At 43.1% G+C, this 17,327-nt stretch overlaps 1 protein-coding gene across 8 annotated transcripts in view; it reads left to right on the top strand.

Annotated features, from left to right (window-relative positions):
- Window positions 1–341: 341 nt before the first annotated feature.
- LOC132867290 (intermembrane lipid transfer protein VPS13B-like) overlaps window positions 342–17,327 on the top strand; it is a 335,496-nt gene continuing 318,510 nt past the window's right edge. For 6 of the 8 annotated variants that reach the window (XM_060900109.1, XM_060900106.1, XM_060900105.1 and 3 more), the window contains exons 1-2: window positions 342–435; window positions 15,405–15,569. In XM_060900109.1, coding sequence (XP_060756092.1) covers window positions 15,423–15,569 — 147 coding nt within the window. In that variant the 5' untranslated portion in view covers window positions 342–435; window positions 15,405–15,422. Of the gene's footprint in view, window positions 436–1,196; window positions 1,558–3,178; window positions 3,319–15,404; window positions 15,570–17,327 lie in introns of those variants that run through there. The other 2 variants (XM_060900103.1, XM_060900104.1) reach the window with 2 other exon arrangements.

Raw genomic sequence — 17,327 nt, 5'->3', positions numbered from 1 at the left:
TGCCACTCACAGATATGTAATATTAGATCATTTTCCTCAATAAATAAATGACCAAGTATAATATTTTTGTCTCATTTGTTTTACTGGGTTCTCTTTATCTACTTTTAGGACTTGTGTGAAAATCTGATCATGTTTTAAGTCATATAACGTTTACGTGTCTGTGCACTTCTCTTTTTTTACTTATATAATCCTGTTTTGGTCGAGTCTCTTTTCCCTGCACGATGCTGTATCGAGTCTCTGTTGATTTAGCACATGCAAATAAAATACAATAAACGCGTCCTGTGGGTCACAGCGTCCTGGTCGGTGAGGAAGTGACGTTTTTCTTTTGAGCGGAAGTTATGATTTAGTATACGGAAGCTGCTTTTATTTGGGCTGTGAAACCTGGATAAAAACAATGAATAAAAGTTGAGATGTTATCGATTCCCTTGTGTTAAGGTAAGCTGGATAGATTAGTTATATGCATTTGACTCGCGTTATTCGTGTTCGGTTTGTTTGTGTGTTTTTGTTATTAAGTTTTTCAGTGATGTTAGCTTAGCTACACCAACCAAAGCAAGTGCACAAGAAACTTCAGGAACTTCTTAGCTTTTACTGTCGAGTTTATCCTCATACACACACACACACACACACACACACTCCTAAATTACAGGTACTAGTCACACAGAAGAGTGGTAAGTCTAGCCAAAAATTAAGTTTGTTTTAAAGATAAATAGATAGTTTGGACGTTTGTTTGTTAGCTAGGTAATAATACTACTGCTTTGGTTGCTCAGGTTGTCAACACACGTCGTTGTAGTAGGTAGAATAAGTAAAACTAATGTTCGATATATTTTCGATATATCGAACGGGCTGTCTAAGCTAATACATTCACAACATGACAACAGAGAATGATAGACACCTACTGTCCTGTGTTTTAGAATAGAATGGCTTTATTGTCACTATACACATGTACAATGAGATTAAAGCATCTCCAATAACAGTGCAAACAGCGTGGAGAGAGAGAGGAAGGGGGGAGAGGAAAAAAAATGGGGTGTAAGGTGCACAGTCTGAGGTGTATGTGTTACACATTATGGAGTGAGGTATTGCACATATAAAGTATTGCACAGAGACAGTCACATTATAAATTATTGCACGAGAGAGTCACATTATAAGATAAAATCTCATCTCATCTCATTATCTCTAGCCGCTTTATCCTTCTACAGGGTCGCAGGCGAGTTGGAGCCTATCCCAGCTGACTATGGGCGAAAGGCGGGGTACACCCTGGACAAGTCGCCAGGTCATCACAGGGCTGACACAGACAACCATTCACATTCACACCTACGGTCAATTTAGAGTCACCAGTTAACCTAACCTGCATGTCTTTGGACTGTGGGGGAAACCGGAGCACCCGGAGGAAACCCACGCGGACACGGGGGGAACATGCAAACTCCACACAGAAAGGCCCTCGCCGGCCCCGGGGCTCGAACCCAGGACCTTCTTGCTGTGAGGCGACAGCGCTAACCACTACACCACCGTGCCGCCCCATTATAAGATAAAATATTACACATAACGAAGTATTGCAAGGTAAGGTAAGATGCACAGACTTGAGGTGAATGTGTTGCGTTTCACATTATGGAGTGAGGCATACATGTCAACCTTTGGTCAATCAAACCTGTATAACCAACCTCCAAAATCCGTATTTCCTTTATAAGATGCAAATTAAAATAATTTACCTAAAATTTGAATGATAATTAGCAATGATATATCCCAGTTACTTTTTATTCAATATTAATAACAATAAACCTTCAGAATGAAATACAAAGCTCCAATGTTTGACAAAAACACAAAGTGTTATCAGCGTAGTTACGAAGGAAATACTTCGTTGTTTGGAGACAGGTTTCACCGAGCGGCTATTATGCACGAGACTTCATATTAGCCATAAAGTCAGGAAAATCTGTTCGTAAAATTACGTTATAATGACCAAATACAATGAAAAGTATTTTTCCAGTCTCACCTGTGAAAGGTAATCCCATGTGATCTCGTTCGGACGGTAAACCTGTTGGTACAGTTAAACGCAGCACATGAATGAGGCATCTTTATTCTCGGCTACTGTCTAGACGCTATACCAGAGACGGCTGAAGAATCTCCACTTTGCCACATCCAATATGGCGGCGAGGATGACGTATGATTCTACGCAGAAGGCGGCGTCTATGTTTATATGTCTATGACTTCACGGTTGGCAGGATTCTCGTGATGCGGTGTGCGCATGATCAAAAGTGGAACGAAGTCTCGCTACCACAAGATAACGCGCGATTTCATAAGACTCTTTACTGGCTGGCTGTGGTGTACAGTACGTTTGTAAATGTTATGCGCTCTTTTATCATCGTGGGAATTGATTATAGCTCTAAATAAATATTGAAGTTTTTTTTAAAGAATCCGTATAACTTTATTTATACGCCCGTATACTACGTTTATTGAATCAAATCCGTATAAAATACGGACATTCCGTATAGGTTGACATGTATGGTGAGGTATTGCACATTATAAAAGTATTGCATAGAGAGTCACCTTATAAAGTACTGCACATTATAAGTTAGTAAAATAGTAAAATAAATAGACTATAAAGTCAGAGCATATTCTGGTCAAATATGGCTGATTTGCTGTTGTCCTGTGTCATAAGTAAGGTTTATCTCATCTGACTGGCAGAGAATCTCTGAGAGACTTAATGACCTTTATCCAGCCATAGATGATGATAGTCAAGTCAAGTTTATTACTATAGCGCTTTTAACAATAAAACATTGTCGCAAAGCAGCTTTACAGAATTTTAATAACTTAAAACATGAGCTAATTTTATCCCTAATCTATTCCCAATGAGCGAGCCTGCAGCGACAGTGGCAAGGAAAAACTCCCTCAGATGACATGAGGAAGAAACCTCGAGAGGAACCAGACTCAAAAGAGAACCCATCCTCATTTGGGCAACAACAGACAGCATGACTATAACCTTAACCGTTTTAACATGAAGTCAGTTTCGGTGATGTTCTAACTCTTCACTGATGGAAACTTGAGTGCAAAACCGTTTATGACAACTGCAGTCCTAAAGTTAGCAAGTCAGCTGTAGTCCTCAGCCATAAAAGCATTACTGTAAGTGTCCAGAGTGTCTAACAAGTGCGACTTTCAACTGTCCACATGGGGCCGTCCTGTACAGGAGCGATGTGATGAGACTCCAGCCAGACGTAGGGCATCAGGATGGATCAGGCAGGTCCGAGGAGCAGAAGAGGTCAGCATCTCGATCTCAGGATTGACATGTAACTCAGAGGGACGGACTGGGGGAGCACAGGTTGTTAGGTATGCCCAGTGTCACCTGAATAAGTAAGAACAGTATACATTTTACACCGAGTACAAGCAGGGACTCCGGCAAAACTAACTATGACAGCATAACCAAAAGGGGAGAGCCAGAAGGTAATGAAGGCGCCCCGGGACATAAAGCAGCAGCCACTACACTGTCAACAAACTCGAGTGAGCAAGCGAGTGCGGACTGACAGCATCCATATATCCCAGTTTACCAAACACTCTATGCCTGAGGACCCTCCAGATCTACTCCTTTACCTCATAAACACCTTAACACAAGGCTTGACTAAACAGATATGTTTTCAGCCTAGACTTAAACGCTGAGACTGTGTCTGATTCCCGAACATTACTTGGAAGGCTGTTCCATAACAGTGGGGCTTTGTAAGAAAAGGCTCCGCCCTCTGATGTAGCCTTCACTATACGAGGTACCAGCAGATAGCCTGCACCTTTTGATCTGAGTAGACGTGGTGGGTCATAAAGGACCAGAAGTTCGCTCAGGTACTGTGGTGCAAGACCATTCAGTGCATTAAAGGTCAATAGTAGTATTTTATAATCAATACGAAATTTTGTTTATATAAATAATAATACACGGGACAGAATAGATCAAAACATGAAACAGGATTTATCCTTCTCTTATCATTCATAAGGTTATAATCAGAGGTGGACAAAGTACCCAACTTCATTACTTAAAAGTACAGATCCCACTAGTCAAATGTTACTCTGATACAAGTGAGAGTTGTACAGTCAAATTTTTACTTAAGTTAAAGTACCGAAGTATTTGCTTTTAAAAATACTTAAGTATTAAAAGTACATTTTCTTAGCCTAGTAAACTAGACCCACCCGCCTAGCGGCCAAAAATATTTTTGCCTAGCGAATGGGTCTAGCCTCGCACCATATAAACAAAAACACCCCGGGCATCAAATCGTGCCCGCCAATCACAACGCAAGGTTTTTGTTTGGATTCTTTGGGCGGACTTTTGCAGGAGTGACGACAAAGCTGCGCGACGCTGGAGAAAGCACAGCAGGAAAGATGGCTACGGCTAGTGAACAGCGCGCGTTTGACTCCGCTTTGGAATCAGTTTTAGAAGAATTAGACTTGGAGTTTTCGTTGAAACATGAGCAGGAAGAGGCTCTCCGCTCATTCCTTTTCAAGAAGGACGTTTTCGCTGTTTTGCCGACCGGCTATGGGAAAAGTCTGATCTACCAGCTGGCTCCGCTGGTAGCCAAAAGGATGGGGCTAGTTTGTGCAGTACGAAGAATTAATAAACAGCTTTGAAACATTACTTTTTGATTGTTTCTTATTTTCCCATTATTTTAAATTTAAGGGAAATTATTTCACCAAACACCACTAAATAAAAACTCTCAAAAGCAGTTTAAGCAAACCCTTGAAAAAAATGAGTGCATGTTAAGTATGTAGTACAGACTCCAAACTTCTTAATATCTAGAACCTGTTTATTAATTAATACGCATTTTGAAAAATTATTTATTTCAAGGTCTCCCCCCACTGCGTGCTCTGACTACGTCACAGTCACTGTTGCGCTGATTGGTCAGAGCGTTGGCCTATACTCACAGAGACAGTTTGAAAGACAGCGGTTTGTTCCTCCTACACCCTTCAGAAATGTCTATGGATTGAGGCCAGACTAAATATTCACATTTAGTCTGGCTTGCCAGGCTAACATTTTCTGTCAATGCATTTTTGTATTATTGCCACAACACTTACAAAACTTAATGACCAAGGATAGAAATGTGAATTCACAAAATGAACACATGCTGTATCATCATGGTGGTTTAACATTAAGCTAGCTAGTCAGTGAAATGCCACCTGATGCTAGCAAACTCTTTTCAAACTCGAAATCATATTGGGTAGCTAACGCTACTAGAAAAGAAAGATTTCTACATTCTGTTTATTTGGCAAGATTATGCTAAAACATATATTTCTGAAAGGATTTCAGATAAGTTAGCCTTATACATGTTAGCGTAACTCTCTGTTTTTACATGCTAACTAACAGTGTCCAAGTTAACTAGCTATGTGTAAACGTTAGCCGTAGACAAGGCGATGGCAACTTGGTGGGCAAATCCATAGAAAGTCATTTGACGAACCGGACTGTGTCGCTATTGCAACGTTATCGCTAGCTCTAAAAGCACCGACAACTTTGTTGCAAGCTTTCTCTTGGAATAAAACATTTATGTACCTCAATATGTTTCCGCAGGTCGGACGGTGAGTTTTTGTAGGCCGTGATGTGGTTTGTTTTCGGCAAACATTTAAAACGAAACGAATCTTTAACCCTTTCAGAAAACTGAAACATGGGTTCTAGGTAAAGCCATGGGTGTGTGCATTCCCCAGAAGAACCGCCTCCTTCCATTCTGCCATCAACTGATCGTGTTAAATAACGCTGCTGAGAAATCATCGATCTGCATTTTATACAGTCTCTGGACGTGACTTGACCCTAGTGATGGGCTGTCTCAGTGTCACCTACGAAAAAACCAATCACATTTTAGAAAAGAAAAAACATCCACTTTCAAAGCTGCTTCATAGTAACGAGGATCTTGATAGAAATGCAGTGGAGTAAAAAGTATGATATTTGTCTTTCAAATGTAGTGAAGTTAGTCATAAGTTTCAAAAAAAAAATAATGCTCAAGTAAAGTACAGATACTCAATGTACTTAAGTACAGTACTCAAGTAAATGTACTTTGTTACTGTCCACCTCTGGTTATAATCAGGGTAGCAATGGTCACGTTTTTAAAGGAACAGTCCACCGTACTTCCATAATGAAATATGTTCTTCTCTGAATTGAGACGAGCTGATCCGTACCTCTCCGAGCTTTGCGCGACCTCCCAGTCAGTCAGACGCGCTGTTACTCCTGTTAGCAATGTAGCTAGGCTCAGTATGGCCAATGGTATTTTTTGGGGCTGTAGTTAGATGCGACCAAACTCTTCCGCGTTTTTCCTGTTTACATAGGTTTATATGACCAGTGACATGAAACAAAGTTCAGTTACACAAATTGAAACGTGGCGATTTTCTATGCTATGGAAAGTCCGCACTATAATGACAGGCGTACTAACACCTTCTGCGCGCTTCGGCAGCACATTGATACCTTCAGTCCTGTTTTCCCCCTGTCCCCCCTCTCCCCCGCCCCCCTGACTAGACTGTGTTCCAAGGAGTGCAGGCTACTTGTCTTGGTGGTCACGTTGGTTGTATTGACGGAAGTTAGGGGGGGCGGGGGAGAGAAAAAAAAACAGGAGTGAAGGTATCAATGCGCTGTCGAAGCGTGCAGAAGGTGTTAGTACGCCTGTCATTATAGTGCGGACTTTCCATAGCATAGAAAATCGCCACGTTTCAATTTGTGTAACTGAACTTTGTTTCATGTCACTGGTCATATAAACCTATGTAAACAGGAAAAACGTGGAAGAGTTTGGTCGCATCTAACTACAGTCCCAAAAAATACTGTTGGCCATACTGAGCCTAGCTACATTGCTAACAGGAGTGACAGCGCGTCTGACTGACTGGGAGGTCGCGCAAAGCTCGGAGAGGTACGGATGAGCTCGTCTCAATTCAGAAAAGAACATATTTCATTATGGAAGTACGGTGGACTGTTCCTTTAAAGCCAAAACGGACTACTTTTGGGACAAGGCGGAAAAAAAACAAGTCCTTGGGTAGTTTGAGTTCTCAGCTGTCAAGATCTTGTTGTTAAAGCAAATAATTGGGAATTGAAGCACTTCATTGTTTTCCACAAACAAAGTTAGTTACACGATGTGCTTAAATGTGCTGTATGTAGATGCTTGATCGTCACACCCGTATAAAGGTCTTTGGCTCGAGAATGTCTGTCTTTGTAAGCTCTAGCTGTAAGATGTTCCTTCACTGGAACAACTCTGTTTCATCATGACCATGTCCCTTTGCACAAAGCTAGCTCCATGAAGACATGGCCTATGTCTGATAGTGAGTTCACCATTTTGTAGTGCTGTCGGAATGTATAGTGAGAATTATTACACCCTATATAGTCCACTCAAAGTATCCCACAATGCATCATGAAAAGTAGCGTACAACCAATGGTCACTAACCAAGCAATATATAGCATCCTGCATTGTGGTGGCACTGAAAGGACAAAAAAAATGTTTGGGTGAATGGACGGAGGAAGAAACGCATTTATAAACGGATATTGAAGTACAATTAAAAATAGTAAAAGAATAGAAAATAAGCTAAAATAGAATGACAGATAAAATACAAGAATAAAAGTTGCAGTGCAGAGTGAGGAATTAACCACACGCCTCATATTTGATTGAGTAAAAGGCAAAGAAGAAAGTATTCAGCCTTGATTTAAAAGAACTGAAAGATGCAGCAGACACAAAGTACTTTGTATTGATTAATGTGGGAAATACGCTCAGTATAATATGGATTTATCACACAAATGCATGCATGTATTTATTGTTTTGAAAATCCACCAGCCGACTGATCTGGCACATTTTAGGCCCCGGTCACACCGCCCGAACTTTGCTGGAGCGTTCCTTGAACGGTAGGGAGGGGGGGCCGAATTTTGACAACGCTCGTCACCACGCACAAAATGGGAAAAAAAATCGAAAACACGGGCGTTGGCTTAGCGGTGCACCGCTGAAGCCAGCGTTGCTTTAGCGTTGGTTTAGCGGTAGCAAGCGTTGGTTTAGCGGTGACGCGAGCGTTGGTATAGCCGCGTTCTGCGCAAGAGGGCTTTGGCTCGGCGGGGGTATAAAGTTGGTTTAGCACCAATCATAGCAAGTCTCTCAGCATCCATGGTGATACAGTTTTACTGTAACTTTGAGCAAATTCAATATAGATGAGGTCTGAACTCAACGGCAGCTCGATTCCAAATGAGCTCCTGGTCCATTTCTCCCCGTATTTATAGCCAAATTCTGGTCCCGCTCCGACACCTCTATACCAACGCCAAACCAAAGTTCACCGCCGCCATGGATAGCTGCTTTAACGCCCGACACCGTTCCAGCAACCCCGTGTCCGCTCGTAAAATGCTTACAACCGCTCCACCGAAGTTTGTGCAACGTTTAATCGCCGCCCGGGCAACGCTGGCGAAGCAGCGGTGGTCCAGCGTTCAAGATTTCTGCGTTGGCCTAGCGGACCCAAGTGTCCACGAACTTGCGTCTAGCGGTGCCAAACTTTGACTGGGCGTTGGTGGAGCGGGGGTGAACTTTGCCGGGGCGGAAAATTGCCCCCTCCTCACCGCTCGCAATATTTTATAAATGGGCAAATCCTTACAGCTATGCAACAAAGCTTTCCCAAAACAGGGAAGATTATTATAACAGGAAAAGGGGGGGGACCAAGTTCCATCGTAATGCTCATGGGTTTGGAATGTGATGGGATGTTCAGAAAGCACATCTGGCTGTGATGGTCAGGCGTCCACATACTTTAGACCAGATAATCCATATTGTAAAGGGAAAGCATGGTTATGGAGTGTCCACACTATAGACAATGATTAAAAGGAATATTGCAGATTTTGGAAATCAAAAGTTTGTGCATCCTACCGTGAACTTGGAAAGAAGAACAATGTCTCTGCTTTTTCTATTTCTTTGGGGAAACTTTTGGGGCTTTGTATGCAGTCGTGAGATGCAGTTGGGCTGAAAATGTTGCTGAGACCTGGAAACCCTGGTAAATAATTTTGGGCCCCAAGGCACATTAAAATTAGCAACTCGTGCAAGAAATTCAGTGAATACATTTGAAAGGTACACACGCCATTTTGACTACATACTGACACCCGTGTCTATGAAAACACACACATGGGCCCAAATGAATTTGTTGAGTTGAGTTGTTTAGACGTGAAATGTTGATTTAGGTCACTGTTTGGCACTTGAATTATCTCATCTCATTATCTGTAGCCGCTTTATTCTGTTCTACAGGGTCGCAGGCAAGCTGGAGCCTATCCCAGCTGACTACGGGTGAAAGGTGGGGTACACCCTGGGCAAGTCGCCAGGTCATCATCACAGGGCTGACACATATGGCCCTTTTCCACTACCCTTTTTCAGCTCGCTTCAGCTCACTTTAGCCCGACACGGCTCGCGTTTCGACTATCTAAGAACAGCACGACTCGGCTCGCTTCAGCCCTGCTCAGCCCCCAAAACTCGCACGGTTTTGGAGTGGGGCTGAAGCGAGCCAAACCGAGCCGAGTGGGGCTAGGGGCGTGAGCAGACACTCCCCTGTGCACTGATTGGTGAGGAGGAGTGTCCTCACATGCCCACACACGCCCCGCGAGCACGCTGGGATCTGTAAACACCGTAAACCCGGAAGAATAATAATTACGAATTACGAGAATTCTGAAGCCTTATCTGCCTTGCCTCATCTATACGCTCTTGCCAGTATCTGTTGGCATTGTCGGTGACAACAAGCCACAGCACCAAGACCAGCAACACTAATGACACCATGTCCTCCATGTTTATTGTTTACTATCCGGGTCGTGAGACTACCGCTTAAAAGGTCACTGATGTCACTGTTTGCGCCGCCTAACGACATCACGTGATGTCGACCCACTTTCGCTAACTCCACCCAATGTGTCCACCCACTTCCAGCCAGCACGGTTCAGCGCGGTTGTAGTCGAAATGCAACTCCAACAGCCCCACTCAGCTCGACTCAGCCCAAATCAGCCGCGTTGGTAGTGGAAAAGCGGCAATTGACACATTCAACCATTCACATTCACACCTACGGTCAATTTAGAGTCACCAGTTAACCTAACCTGCATGTCTTTGGACTGTGGGGGAAACCGGAGCACCCGGAGGAAACCCACGCGGACACGGGGAGAACATGCAAACTCCGCACAGAAAGGCCCTCGCCGGCCACGGGGCTCGAACCCCGGACCTTCTTGCTGTGAGGTGACAGCGCTAACCACTGCACCACCGTGCCGCCCTGCACTTGAATTAATGAATAATAATAATAATAATAATAATAATAAGTTTAATTTATATAGCGCCTTTCAAGAAACCCAAGGACGCTTTACAATTATAGACAAAAAAATAAATAAGTAAAAAGTCCACCGAGTAGGGGTCAGGATGTAATTCCCGTGGTGTAGCAGCCACAGTCCCACCAAAAGGCGCACGAAAACGAGTCCCACATCTCCAGCACCGCCGCCGTGACGCCGTCAGCAACATCGCTCAACACCACGCCATGGATCCACAAAGCGAGCAGAATGAATAACTTTTATTTAAACACAATAAGCTGATCAGCAGAGCTGGTGGGGTCATGCATGTACAGATGCAAATAATTACAAAAACTAAAAATGGATACAATAAAAAGAACCTTAAAATCTGTGAATTATCTTTACATTAATAGTATGCATAACGGTTGTCTTTGTGTTTAGTTACGGCTACAGTAGGATCAAAGTTTATTCTAATATCAAATTTATCTAGTAGACGCTTGAATTTGAGTTATTTGCTGTTGATTCCTTGACTGTTCCACCTTCCTCTGTATCGTATGGAGTTCCTAGTATAGTTCATTTCTGGACTTGGAAGAATTGCGTCTCCTTTTCTTCTACTTTCACAGCTTGAATTCCTCTGTGTAAATAAATCATTGACTTCTGCAACGGTATAACCTTTTATGCGTTTGAAGACGAAGTCTGTTAATCGTATCTTGTACATTGTCAGGCTTATTTTGATAGCGCTTGTAACAATAGACACGGTCACAAAGCAGCTGTACAGAAATTTAGACTTTAAACGTGAACTAATTTTATCCCTAATCTATCCCTGATGAGCAAGCCTGTGGTGACGGTGACAAGGAAAAACTCCCTCAGACGACATGAAGAAACCTCGAGAGGAACCAGACTCAAAAGGGAACCCATCCTCATTTGGGTGATAACAGATAGCGTGACTATAAATGGCTCGCTTCTATAACAGTGTCCTATACAGTCACAAAGTATAACTGTGAAACCAGGAAATTCATTGTCGTTTTAACACCAAGTCTATTTTGTTGACCTTTATAAACTGTTGATTGATGGAAACTTGAGTACAAAACTGTTCATGACAACTGCAGTCCTAAAGTTAGTAAGTTAACTGTAGTCCTCCAGCCATAAAAGCATTACTGTAAGTGTCCAGAGCATCTTCCAAGTGCGACTTTCGACTGCCCATATGGGGCCGTCCTCTACAGGGGCAATGTGATGAGACTCCAGCCAGACGTAGGGCATCGGGATGGATCAGACGTTGTGTGCCCCCAACCTGTCCTATCCTGTTCGCGTTAAAACTTCTTCAGCGCTAGTGTCCCCATGACAATCCATAAACAATACGCCTGGCCTTTGCATGGACTTTTTCCAGGTTGCTTAAGTGTGTCTTGTTGCACAATCCCCAAACTATTAGACCATACGTATCTAACTTTGCATTTTACCTTTTAACTTGCTATTAACATTTAGATGTCCTTTTAAAATGCCAATAGCTGAATAACCAGTGTTTCGTATAAATACACAAGTGATTTATAGAAAATTGCAAGAGCTGATTGGTCAAGAAATTGGGCCTGTTTCTTGACAGTCGCCTCAAGCAACTCTGCAAAATGGTGGCCAATCGCTTTGTCACCGTAAGTGAGGAAGAATTACAAATTTTGAAAGAAAATGCTGTTCCTAAAAGCATTAAACATGCTACAAAGTGTGGTTTAAAACTATTCAAAGGTAAGGTGGATTTGTGATTTTATTTTATCCATTTCAAAACAAAGTGTTTTGTGTGACGCTGTATAGATACACACACATCTGCGCCGCGCCTTTATTACATTTGCATGCCGCTTTTGATGTTTGAAATAAATTATCTTAATACGAGTTTTAATTGTTTAAAATAATCACCTGTGTATTTATACTAAAACATCTCTTCCAGTTTTTCAATGTCCATTGGTATGTTTTTCTCTTGTAAATATGGGTGAAGAATATCCAGTGAAGTTTTGGTAGCCTTTCAGGTGTTCAGCAGGTCTGTCTCTTTCAAAATTCTCTCTAAATCTTCTGCTTTTAATGAAGCAAACCTCGCAGCCATGCTTATGTACAAACTCTTAGTCACTCGCTAGCGCAGAATCTTTTTTACATAATTTTATATCTCTGATGTGTCTCTTTTCCAGTTTTTTGCTGTCCGTTGGTATGTTTTTCTCTTGGTAATATGTGTAAAGAATATATAATGAAGTTTTGGTAGCCTTTCGGCCGTTCAGCGTGTCTTTCAGTTTATTTATTTAGTGCTTAAACCAAGCACTGGATCTTCTCTCTTTTCCGGCCGACAAAGAAATAATTCTGTGCATGCGCAGCAGAAAAGTTTTTTCATTGGATCTTTGCATCAGCTCTGATGTATGACGTTGAATTGTCTTGACAACGTGCAATATAATAACAGTTGGTGAAAGTGGCGTAATACATGGAGGATAAGCGATATGATAACGATATTGCATGCCATCAATAAACCCGCTAGAAGGGAATAGAATACATGTTATTTACCAGCTGGGAGGTCTGTATCGTGAAATACCGTGACTGAGGTCTTGAACGTACTGACCGAGGCCCTCTGGGTCGAGGTCAGCATTCAAGGCCGAGGTCACGGTATTTCACCATACGGGCTGACCTTAAGCTGGTGAATAATATGTTTATTTTTTTCTTTACCAAATTCTAACACAAAACGAGAGCGCCTGAAAGGGAAAACCGAGCTGAGGCGAGCCGCCATTTTGAATCCTCATTCACGGCTGTAATGCAAATAGCTTCCTCCTCGGTATACAAGTGCACTTCCATGGCAGGAAAAAAAAACTACATTTTGCTGCCTATGTAGTCCCCTATTTATACAAAATTGAGTCATTCAGGATTCAGCCATGTTTTTGCTCGGCGTTAGCAACAGTTAGAGGTTTTTAGCTTTCTCCTGAAATATTTTCTTTTATTTCTTCTTCCTCAGGGTAGTAAAACTCACTTTCGCTGTGAACACTGTCGTTATCACTATCCATACGGACCTTCTGCGCGCTTCGACAGTGCAGGTATCAATGCGCTGCCGAAGCGCGCAGAAGGTGTTAGTACGCCTGTCATTATAGTGCGGACTTTCCATAGCATAGAAAATCGCTATGTTTCAATTAATTAATTAATTAATGCTATTCTCCTGAGAAATGCTGGCAAAAATTTATAAGATTTTTGATGATCTTAAATAAATCTTATAAAAAAAATAAATGTTGACAAATGCTGCTATGTTTGTTGTTGTAAACGAGTGAGTCGCCAGGGGTCCGTATCGTAGGATACGGACCTGCTCGCCAGCCAGTCAGAGCGCAGGATTTGATTGAGACCGGACCGCGAAAAAAGTAAATGTTTTTTTTTTAATTCCATGGAAAAAGTGGCCCATATGTATAATAATTGCTGATATTCACTTCACCTTCGGCGAATAATTGTGAATTATTTGTATAATTTGTCCTTTATTTTTAAGAGAGGATGACCTACAACTCCATTTTCTAAGAACAGATTTAATATTGTGCTGTGGATTGTTCAAAGTTTGGAATACATTTTTAAAATATTCGAACCCTGATTGATATTTATCTGGAACTTTGTCCTGGACTTTTGATGCTGTATGTTTAAGTGTATTCTCGACCATACTCTGGGTTCTTCCAGGAACAGGTGTATTTATACTGAGATCACGTGACCTGTACAACAGAACTCTTTTACGGGGTTCACGTGAACAAGGGTGACTACAGATGAGCAGCTAAAGGCAGTCTATTGCTTCATGTGTTTTTCTTCAAGTTGTGGAGAGAAGGAGGCGATGATTGATTGATTTTTATGCCTCTTGAACCTCTTAGTCAAAGACTTGTTCAGGTACAAACGGCAGCTGGCTGGTGCTGTGTGTTGACATCAGTGTGGCTCATATTCAGTGCTGCTGCTGTTTTCCTGTGCTCCACTTGAATGTTCAGACTGCTTCAACAACAAGCTAATGGCAGTTTCTCCTGAAGTGTACCTCGAATTCACAGAATGAGACACCCCGCATCACGATGTCTCAGCAGGCTGTATTCGGTTCCCTCAAGCTCTGTACTTCATTGTGATTTTGAATTCCTGCTCTCAGATCTTGTATTTGGCCCTTGATTGCTGCCAGTTCCTCGAATTTGTGTTCCTACTCTGCTATATTAAAGGAACAGTCCACCGTACTTCCATAATGAAATATGTTCTTCTCTGAATTGAGACGAGCTGCTCCGTACCTCTCCGAGCTTTGCGCGACCTCCCAGTCAGTCAGACGCGCTGTCACTCCTGTTAGCAATGTAGCTAGGCTCAGCATGGCCAATGGTTTTTTTTGGGGCTGTAGTTAGATGCGACCAAACTCTTCCACGTTTTTCCTGTTTACATAGGTTTATATGACCAGTGACATGAAACAAAGTTCAGTTACACAAATTGAAACGTGGCGATTTTCTATGCTATGGAAAGTCCGCACTATAATGACAGGCGTACTAACACCTTCTGCGCGCTTCGACAGTGCAGGTATCAGTGCGCTGCCGAAGCGCGCAGAAGGTGTTAGTACGCCTGTCATTATAGTGCGGACTTTCCATAGCATAGAAAATCGCTATGTTTCAATTTGTGTAACTGAACTTGTTTCATGTCACTGGTCATATAAACCTATGTAAACAGGAAAAACGTGGAAGAGTTTGGTCGCATCTAACTACAGCCCCAAAAAATACCATTGACCATGCTGAGCCTAGCTACATTGCTAACAGGAGTGACAGCGCATCTGACTGACTGGGAGGTCGCGCAAAGCTCGGAGAGGTACGGATCAGCTCATCTCAATTCAGAGAAGAACATATTTCATTATGGAAGTACGGTGGACTGTTCCTTTAATGGCCTTATTAGTTACACCTCACACAGTCTCTCTCTTTCAGCAACACAGTCAGTCATGTGGTGAAATAACGATAAGATGTTAACATAATAAAGCAAAATTTAAGGAAGGTGGGGGGAGAATTACTAGGCTGAAAATATATTTGATTAAAATTAACTGTTGGCCATTCCTTTTTTTTTTTTGGAAGAATGTAAATTGTATTGAGGGTTTGTTTTATTTATTTAAAATCAAGGCAAGTTTAACGCTAATATCCACTAAAGGTTGAGCACATCAGCCAGTGTCCGCTTTTTTCTGGACTCTGATTTCTCTGTGCAGGGTTGAGAGGCGGTCAGGATGCTGGAGTCATACGTTACTCCACTGTTGATGAGCTATGTGAACCGCTACATTAAGAACCTGAAGCCTTCTGACCTGCAGCTCTCACTCTGGGGGGGTGATGTGGTGCTCAGCAAGTTGGATCTCAAACTGGATGTTCTGGAGCAGGTAAGAGAGTGTGTGTGCAAATGCGCAAGCAATTTATTATTATTTTTTTTCTTGCCTGATTTACGAAAGTTTTGATAATGCTCAAGAAAATGGTGTCACATGGAAACAGCGGGGGGGAAAAAGAGATCTACATTGTACCCAAGTGATTGTGGACACCAATCGCTTAATGCAGAGAAATGGTTAAGTTTAATTTTAAAGCTAGATGGCCTTTCGATTTCATAAAATCGGTGAAATTTACACTACGTTCAGACTGCAACCTGAAACGACCCATATCCGATTTGTTGTGAAATCCGATTTTTTTGTTAGGCCATTCACATTACCAATTATATGAGACTTGTATGCGATCTCCAATATGAACGGAAAACGACCCAAAAGTGTCCCGCATGCGCAAATTGACACGTAATAAGCACATCGTGTGCTGTGTGTGTGAGTGAGAGTGTCTCTGTGTGAGAGGTTGTGTCTCTGCGTGAGAGGTTGTCTCTGCGTGAGAGAGAGAGAGTGTCTCTGCGTGAGAGAGAGAGAGTGTCTCTGCGTGAGAGAGAGAGAGTGTCTCTGCGTGAGAGAGAGAGTGTCTCTGCGTGAGAGAGAGAGTGTCTCTGCGTGAGAGAGAGAGTGTCTCTGCGTGAGAGAGAGAGTGTCTCTGCGTGAGAGAGAGAGAGTGTCTCTGCGTGAGAGAGAGAGTGTCTCTGCGTGAGGGAGAGAGTGTCTCTGCGTGAGGGAGAGAGTGTCTCTGCGTGAGGGAGAGAGTGTCTCTGCGTGAGGGAGAGAGTGTCTCTGCGTGAGGGAGAGAGTGTCTCTGCGTGAGGGAGAGAGTGTCTCTGCGTGAGAGAGAGAGTGTCTCTGCGTGAGAGAGAGAGTGTCTCTGCGTGAGAGAGAGAGAGTGTCTCTGCGTGAGAGAGAGAGAGTGTCTCTGCGTGAGAGAGAGAGAGTGTCTCTGCGTGAGAGAGAGAGAGTGTCTCTGCGTGAGAGAGAGAGAGTGTCTCTGCGTGAGAGAGAGAGAGTGTCTCTGCGTGAGAGAGAGAGAGTGTCTCTGCGTGAGAGAGAGAGTGTGTCTCTGCGTGAGAGAGAGAGTGTGTCTCTGCGTGAGAGAGAGAGTGTGTCTCTGCGTGAGAGAGAGAGTGTGTCTCTGCGTGAGAGAGAGAGTGTGTCTCTGCGTGAGAGAGAGAGTGTGTCTCTGCGTGAGAGAGAGAGTGTGTCTCTGCGTGAGAGAGAGAGTGTGTCTCTGCGTGAGAGAGAGAGTGTGTCTCTGCGTGAGAGAGAGAGTGTGTCTCTGCGTGAGAGAGAGAGTGTGTCTCTGCGTGAGAGAGAGAGTGTGTCTCTGCGTGAGAGAGAGAGTGTGTCTCTGCGTGAGAGAGAGAGTGTGTCTCTGCGTGAGAGAGAGAGTGTGTCTCTGCGTGAGAGAGAGAGTGTGTCTCTGCGTGAGAGAGAGAGTGTGTCTCTGCGTGAGAGAGAGAGTGTGTCTCTGCGTGAGAGAGAGAGTGTGTCTCTGCGTGAGAGAGAGAGTGTGTCTCTGCGTGAGAGAGAGAGTGTGTCTCTGCGTGAGAGAGAGAGTGTGTCTCTGCGTGAGAGAGAGAGTGTGTCTCTGCGTGAGAGAGAGAGTGTGTCTCTGCGTGAGAGAGAGAGTGTGTCTCTGCGTGAGAGAGAGAGTGTGTCTCTGCGTGAGAGAGAGAGTGTGTCTCTGCGTGAGAGAGAGAGTGTGTCTCTGCGTGAGAGAGAGAGTGTGTCTCTGCGTGAGAGAGAGAGTGTGTCTCTGCGTGA

This window comes from Neoarius graeffei, chromosome 19, assembly GCF_027579695.1.
Source record: "Neoarius graeffei isolate fNeoGra1 chromosome 19, fNeoGra1.pri, whole genome shotgun sequence".
Lineage (NCBI taxonomy): Eukaryota > Metazoa > Chordata > Actinopteri > Siluriformes > Ariidae > Neoarius > Neoarius graeffei.
Note: the sequence above shows the minus strand (reverse complement) of the source record. Positions and strands in the feature narration are given on the sequence as shown.